The following is an 8327-nucleotide window of genomic DNA, read 5'->3' as shown; positions in this document are numbered from 1 at the left end:
GCACGGACACTTCCAGAGAAACTGCCCAAAAGCTCCAACAGGGAACACGGTTGAAGAAGAAGGATGGAAAGAAATCAGAAAGGGAAAGGCTGTTCCAAAGCCTCCGGGACAGAACAACTCCGTTCCGATGGGGAAGCCTCAATTTAATCCAAAAGCCGCTGCTGCTTCTAAAGACGGCTCCTCCTCTGGAGAAAAGGTGGATGTCAAGGAGACCCAAGAGGAAACAGAAAATAAGGAGAAACAAGTGAAAGTAAATGAAGTTGAACCAACAGTTCCTCCAGCTGAGGATTGTCAGAGGGGAAATGAAGGCAACGAAGAACACATCAGTCTAGCCTCAGACTCTGAGGGAGAATCAGAAGAGAGAGATTCTGAAACTGACAACTCGCTAGTCACCCCAATCAAGACGACTAGAGGGCGGAAATCCAAGAAGAAACAGAGAGAGGAAAAAACTTACATAGATGTCCTCCAAGGTTCCCAAAAAACTCTCAAAGCAATGATGAATACCAGATCTGGGCGCAAGAGTAACAAGGCTCCAATAGGAGCCTCATCCCCCCAAACCAGTAAATAATGAAATACGTCTCCTGGAACTGCAGAGGTTTAGGTAGCAGGTCGAAAGAGGAAGCCTTGAAAGATATAGTGAGAATATACTCGCCTGAAATCCTCCTCATCCAGGAGACAAAGCTGGAGGATCTTCCTCTCCTCCATTCCAGTAAAGTTTTTTGGAAAAAAGGCCATGGAAGAGCGGTTAGTGCAAGAGGCGCCTCTGGTGGAATAGCCACCTTCTGGAACAGCGCCATATATGATTTTATTCAAGAAAAAAGCAGCCCCCACTGGCTTTTCATTCAGCTTCTCCACAAGGATTCTGGTCAGCAAGTAAGTATGTTTAATGTTTATGCTCCTGTATTGCCAAGCGAGAAAAAAATCTGTTGGAACTCGCTTCATTCATTTCTTTTAGAGCAAAATCCTGGGAATATCATCATTGCAGGTGACCTGAATGTCACCCTTGCTCTTGATGAGAAAAAGGGAGGCTCCATTGTCAGGGACCCTGCCAGAGAATGGGTTGAAGATATAATGCTGGGCTGGGACCTGGAGGACATTAAACCTTCTTCAGGTAAATACACCTGGTCCAACAAAAGAATAGCCCCCAATCACATTGCTGCCCGTTTGGATAGATTCCTTGTCCACTCTTCTTTCCTGACTTGCGGTCTTATGGCAACCTCTAAAATTCTTCCAAATCTCACCTCTGATCATAAGCCCATCCTCCTCGAGCTTTCCCTGGATAGCAATCTAGGCCCCATTCCTTTTCGGTTCAGCCCTCTTTGGATCCAGCAAGAAGGCTTCCAAGAGGTGGTCTCTGAATCCTGGAATAGGCCCGTCCATGGTTCTCCATTCTTTGTGTGGGAAGAGAAAATCAGGGTTCTAAAAAGAAACCTTAAAGATTGGGCTAAAAGATTGCAATCCCCTACAGCCAAAAGAAAAGAAACTCTAAACAGGCTCGCTGCTCATCAGTTAGATATGGAGCATAGTCCTGTTTCTCAAAGCCTGCTCCTAAAAGAAGTCGAGCTTCAAAAAGAGGTTCATAGATCTAGCAGGGAGGAGGAAGAATTTTGGCGACAGAAGTCTAGGAATCTATGGCTGCAGTCCGGAGATAAAAACACCAGCTTCTTTCATAAGCAAGCCGAAGCCCGAAAGAATTTCAAATCAGTCTCAGAGATTCATTACCAAAATACTGCGATTAAGGATTTCGAAGGCATTAAGAGAGCTGCATATTCCTTCTATCAAGATCTTTATTCGGCTCCTGAAGAACCAGCTATTGATCCTCATGCCTATCCGATTGATTTAATTCCCAAATGCGTCCAGGATTCGGATAATGCCATGCTGACAGCTCCGATTAGTATGGAAGAGCTAAAGGATGTTCTGAACAGCATGGAGCCTGATAAAGCCCCAGGCCCAGATGGGTTCTCTGTCAGGTTTCTTTTGACTTGCTGGTCAACAATTAAAAAAGACCTATTGAGAATGGTCAGAAAATCCCAGAACTGTGCAAAGCTGGGCGGTGGCATCAACTCGGCCTTTCTCGCCTTGATCCCAAAAGAGAAAGGCGCCTCAGACTTCAGCAGATTTAGGCCAATATCCTTGTGCAATTCCAGTTATAAGTTGGTCTCCAAAATAATAGCCAATAGGCTTAAAAACATTTTGCCAGACATCATCCCTGAAAATCAAGGCGGATTCATAAAAGGAAGAAAGATATTGGACAACATTGTGCTGGTGCAAGAAGCAGTTCACTCTAGCTGCCAAAGAAACGAGAAAGGTATGGTGATTAAGCTCGATCTGGCTAACGCATTTGATAGGGTGAGACATGAATTTTTGTTCGCTGTGATGAAGAAGCTAGGCTTCTCAACAGACTTCATAAACTGGGTGAAAGCCTGTATTGCCTCACCATGGATCGCGCCATTGGTCAATGGCCGTTCTACTGACTTCTTCCAAGCTTCTAGGGGCCTGAGACAAGGATGTCCTTTGTCTCCGCTCCTATATGCTGTTCAGGCCTCGGTGCTTAGTTTCCAACTCGATCATAATCAGCAAAATCAAACTCTGCCTGGCCTCAGAACTACTCACAAGGTGAAAGACATTAATCATGCCCAGTTCGCCGATGACACCTTGTTGCTCGGAGGAGCCAGCATAATCTCTGCCAGACACTTCAAGAGGGAGCTGGACATTTACAGGTTGATCTCGGGCAGCAAAATCAATTATCGAAAATGCTCTATCTATGGCTGGAACTGCTCGATCAAAGAGCTGTCTGATATTGCAAGACTTTTAGAAATGGATGGAATTCGAAATTGGGAGTCATTTAAATACCTCGGGATTCCAATCTTCAAATCTAAGCCTAAAGTTGCTCACTGGCTGCCTCTGCTCGATAAGATAAAGAATAGAATCCAAGCTTGGGGTGCCTCTTGGCTGAATAATGCAGGGAAAGTCACCCTTATGAAATCGGTCCTAATAAGTATGCCTCTATATCAAAACTCTATTCTCCTTGCCCCCAAAACCTTTCTCAGCAAATTGGACAGCCTGTTGAGAAGATTTCTGTGGGAAGGTGGGAATAACAATGATAGAAGGATCCATTTAGTGAATTGGGAAACTCTCAAGAGACCATTTCTGGAAGGAGGCCTCCATCTGCGTAACTTGGCTGCCCAAAATCTTGCTTTGGGATCCAAGATTCTGTGGAATTTAGTCTCTGGAAATTCTAGCTGGAGTAAAAGAGTCATTTGGAAGAAATACTTCCAAGGGCAACGCTTGAGATGCCTGGATAAGCCTCCAAGACTTCTAAAAGGATCCCCGATCTTCAATCTTTGTAATGCTGCTAGGGAGCAATTCAGCCATTACCTTTATTGGATCCCTGGTAATGGAAGAAAAATCAAAATCTGGGAAGACTCGATTTTGGGTGACCAACCATTGAACCATGTGGAAGGTCTTGCAAACATCAAAGATTGGCTTCAGTCTTGCAATTTGCACACTCTGTGGGATATTTCGAATTGGAAGGAAGCTCCTGATAGAACCTGGGACTGTTGGAACCTGGGGGAGGTCCCCATTATGCTGCAGGGGGAAGCTTCTTTACTGTTAGATCTGCTCCAAGGAAAATCTCCTTCAAAGGCCACTACTAAAGACAAAAGAGGCTGGGGCTCCCTCTCTGGCTCTTACACTGTTTCTGAAGGTTATAAAAGAATTATGGCTGTCCCATATGCTCCACCCAATCCAGCCCAATGGAAATTTATATGGGATTTCCCATCTCTCCCCAAAATCGACTTCTTCTGTTGGACCGTTGCACACCAAAGCATTCTTACCAGAGATAACTTGCGAAGACGAGGGATGGAAGGGCCTTCCAGATGTCCACTTTGCTGGTCTGATGAAGAAACTATCAGTCACCTGTTGCTGCTTTGCCCCTTTGCTCAAGAAGTCTGGAGGGGAGTTCTGTTGTTAGATCCAGCTAACCTTGATTTTCCAGATAACATCCCTTCCCTGTTCCGAACTTGGGCCAGCTTATCTCCCTTCTGCCTTAAAAATAAAAGTCTTCTTAAAACAAGTTGGATGTGGATCCCTAAATTCATCTGCTGGAAACTGTGGTTGGAAAGGAACAACAGAATTTTTCGAGAAGAAAGCTGCACTTCTATAAGAGTTATCTCAAAAATAAAAGCTTTGCTGGGCGAGGCTTTGGAAGCCAATACTTCCTCAAGGAACGAAATGAGTCTGGTCAAAGAGGAGGAGCAATGGTTCAAAGATCTGGTTCCAAATCTGAAGGAAAGGCCCATTCCTCCTGTATCCGCCCATGCCAACTGGGAGATTAGGCTGGAAGAACTGGAGTTCATTAAGTGGAGATCGGCCCTGGATGATCACTGTTTATTCTTCGACGGGGCCTCCAAAGGAAACCCTGGGGTTGCTGGCAGTGGTGGAGTTCTATTGAGTCCTGGAGGTTTTCCGGAACTGCGATTCCATTGGGGTCTGGGAATCGAAACCAACAACAGAGCGGAGGCTCTTGCACTGTGGCAGGGGCTGACTCTGGCGATTAACAGAAATATCCTTTCTCTCTCTGTCTTTGGAGATTCAAGACTTATCATCCAGGCACTGCTATACCCTAAGACCTCCCATCAGGTTCATTTAGCCACTATTATCAGAAAAATCCGGCTATTACTGCCCAAGTTCAATAAAATCTCCTTCTTTCATATTTTAAGGAATCTCAATTCTCAAGCTGATATGGAGGCCAATCTTGGCTCCCTCTGTACTCGGAGATCCCTGGTGGTCAACTCGATTGAATCTTCTTGCTCCATCCCTTAATGTACCTGCTGATCGGTCCTCCTATCCTATTTGATCTAAGGGCTACCTATTTTCTCCTCATTTCCTGCTCTACGGGACCTCTTCTCAAGTCAAACTAAGTAAATCGACGATCTCAGGCCTGATCTCAGTTTCCTTTTCATTGACCACTGTTTCCTGTCGAGTTCCTGCTTTTCAAGAGCCCACAAAGGATCCCCATGGGGGCAACTCAGTTTCAGCTTTGATCTTCACTTTATTCTCAATCCTGAAGGCCGTGATCAGCATAAACAGAGCCTCTCATTCCCGGAAAGCAGCATCCTCTGAGCTACGCAAAAATTGCGATGGAGCTCCCCGCTGCAGAAGCAATCTCTCCAAAGCGTGGTCAATCAGGTTCCTCCGCCAATCAACAGCATCGATGCTCTTAGGCACAGCAAGATCAGGATCCGTCCAAGGAAGTCCTCTGGCACTGTGCGATGTTCCACCTTGTCCAACAGCCAGCACTGAGAGAATTCATGTCAAAGTCGACGAAGCTCAATTCACTGACTCCGAACATCGGATGGACTGGTAAATCTCCGGTTTAGAGGCGAACAAATCCAATTCCAATCAGATTTCCTCAGAACTCTGTCTCTGACTTCGCAGCATTGTAAAAGCACGCGGCAGCTTGTTTGCCGCCACAAATAAAATTAACCGTTACTGTAAAAAAAAAAAAATATCACAAATAACACAATTTCTTTTAATCCCCACCTTTTAAGGAATCGTCCAATAACCCCTCATGCCTAAGTCATTTCCAATAAGATCAATTTAATTACATTTGGACTAATAATTGAGAATTTAGACTAAGAAACTAAGAATTATGATTTTGAAAGTGTGAATATTAGTGGTTTTAAGGGGGGAAATTTGCATTCTAAAAAGTGTTATTATTGGTTTTCAAAAATGTGAATTTTGAATAATTTATTTCCCAAAAGTGAGAATTTCAAAATCCATCTATCATAATTTTGAAATGACTAATTTCAATTTCAAAGTTTGCAATGTATATTTTGATGGGATATTTTAAATTAATTTATTTTTTAATATATATTATATTTAAATTCAATATTATGTATTGAACATTTTATATATATATATAGAATATCATTATGATAGATATTGACAAATATATCAATATTGAAGATATGTAACAAATAATATAAAACATGTGATGATGGTAATCATTACATTGCAAAGCTGTCTATTTTCAAAGAAATTTAAGGCGATGCACAATAAGGTTTCATGTAAATGAAATGATGTCTATGAGCTTGTGCCTTTTAACTTCCTTAAATTATTTATAAACAATACAACTCATGGGATGTGGGTCATAGATTAATGACTTACTCCATGTAGATAGTCTCAAAAATGATGTCTTACACAAGTGAGATTGCATTCAAGAATCACCTATATCAAATTCCAACATGTTCTTTCTAGTATTTATTATCATCATTGAACACATATGCTTTCAATTAACACTTCACTGTGGGTGCTCAACATGTCCTTGTTCATGATCTATAAAACTTATTTCTTTTCAAACTCAACCTCTATTCTTGTAGTTGTGGGACCATACCATAATAAGACCTAGATTAATGGGAGGGACAATGATAACACATTTAATAGGATGAGTAATGAGATTAACTCAAAGAAGATATTTAATATAAAGTTCCATTCATTAATACAACAATGCTTTTTTTCTTTCTGGAGATTGCAAATGATTATAAAATTTTACTAAATCTTATTAGAGAGGAATTGGTTGAGTAATTATCTCAACCATCATCCAAAAATATCTATTAATTACTTAATGCCAAATGAGTAGTTACATCTTGACATTATTACATAAGTGAACCTAATAATCTAAAAGTTGTATCCATTCTAAATAAATAAAATATCAATTAACTTTTGTGCCCATAGGAATTTGTTGAATGCCAAATTTGGTAGAGGTACTATGGAGTAGTTTTGAAAATATATTTGAATCCTTATTAATATTCTTTTTTTAAAAGGGACATGGATGAATAAGGAAAGGAAAAATGTGTTAAATAGAGTCAAAGGAAATAATTCTTAACCAATCATAGTGCAACAAATAGAAGTTTCTCAAAAATAAGCTACTTAAAGGTGGAAGTTTTTTTAACATATTTCTACAGTCTATAATAGTAAAGCTCACCCACTTTTAACATCAAGGCTCAATTTCTAACTTCAAATCTCGTTGGCCTACCAACCCATTTAGCCTTCATGAATAAAATCACTAACTTGGGCATTCGATAATCTCCCTAAGTGAGTGATTTCACTCTTCACTTGATGAAATGCATTCTAGAGTTGATGAAATTTTTTCGATTGATCTACAAATAAATATATTCATTTCTCAGAGTCAATTATAAATTCCATTAGTTGAACCATTGAATTTTCATCAATTTTTAGTGCTTTTCATGCTTCCTTGACTCATTAGTGATCATAAGGAGTCATTGTGGCTTTAGTACCTTCATAACTCTTCTCACCTTGAAAAAGGATTTGAAACTCCTTTTTTGAAATATTACACTCATTATACCATCTCTTATACAAGTTTCAGATTAGAAACAAGTTCAGGGAAGTCTTGAAAAACAATAAAATATCTATTAAAATGAGTGCCAACAAAGTCCTTTTTTTTCCCTTTAATAGAATCCTGACATCTCCTTCCAACCTTGGATTTCCAAAACTTTAATCATTAAGAATAAAGGAAATTAAGATGTTTCCAATGTGTGGATAGAAGCTCTCATCTCTCTTTAGATTGTTGGTTTTAACCATGTACAATTAATTACTACAAAACAAATTTTTAATAAAAAATAGAAAAGGCACATACACACACATTTAACATAGACATTTTACCTCGGAAACCCAAAGCTAGAAAACCAAAATTATTTTTTAGTATATGTATATCTAGTTGCATTGCAAAGTTGTCCATGTTCAAGGAAATGTAAGGTGTTGTACAATAAGGTTCCATATAAACAAAACGACATCTATGAGCTTCTTCTTTTTAACTTCCTTACCTTATTTTTAAACATTATAACTCATGGGATATGGGTAATAGATTAATGACTTACTCCATTTAGACAATCTAAAAAATTATATCTTGCACAATTTAGATTGGATTTAAGAATCACCCATATCAAATCCTAACATGTTTCTTATGGCATTTCTGATCATCATTGAACACATATGTTTTCAATTAACCCTTCACAATGGGGCTCAATGCATCCTTGTTCATGATCTATAAAAAAATTTTCTTTTCAAACTCAGTCTCTAACCTTGTAGATTTGGGACATACAATATAATAAGACCTAGATTAATAGGAGGGGAAATGATAACACAATCTAGGATGAGCAGTGAAATGAACTCAAAGAATATATTCAATATCAACTTTCATTCATTAATACAACAATGATTTTATGTTTTATAGAGATTGCAAATGATTATAAAATTTTACTAATTCTTATTAGACAGAGAGTAGTTGATCAATTATCTCAACA

General features: G+C 39.6%; 1 protein-coding gene across 1 annotated transcript; it reads left to right on the top strand.

Annotated features, from left to right (window-relative positions):
- The first annotated feature begins 1209 nt into the window (after positions 1–1209).
- On the top strand, positions 1210–5368 carry LOC149187616 (uncharacterized). The gene is made up of 4 exons (XM_089409710.1): positions 1210–1970; positions 2349–3706; positions 4187–4641; positions 5072–5368. Exons 1-4 carry the CDS (start codon positions 1210–1212, stop codon positions 5366–5368), a joined length of 2871 nt encoding a protein of 956 aa, XP_089265836.1.
- Positions 5369–8327: the final 2959 nt, after the last annotated feature.

Source organism: Pinus tabuliformis, chromosome 3_1 (assembly GCF_031772625.1).
Source record: "Pinus tabuliformis cultivar Carrire ecotype Pingquan chromosome 3_1, CPIR1, whole genome shotgun sequence".
Classification (NCBI taxonomy): domain Eukaryota; kingdom Viridiplantae; phylum Streptophyta; class Pinopsida; order Pinales; family Pinaceae; genus Pinus; species Pinus tabuliformis.
Note: the sequence above shows the minus strand (reverse complement) of the source record. Positions and strands in the feature narration are given on the sequence as shown.

Excerpts from the sequence above, each read along its gene's own strand:
- LOC149187616 (XM_089409710.1), top strand. The coding sequence starts at position 1,210 with ATGGCAACCTCTAAAATTCTTCCAAATCTCACCTCTGATCATAAGCCC. Across the intron at positions 1,971-2,348 it reads CCAGATGGGTTCTCTGTCAG|GGTGAGACATGAATTTTTGT; the intron begins GTTTCTTTTGAC and ends CGCATTTGATAG. Across the intron at positions 3,707-4,186 it reads CTCTTACACTGTTTCTGAAG|CTTTGCTGGGCGAGGCTTTG; the intron begins GTTATAAAAGAA and ends CAAAAATAAAAG.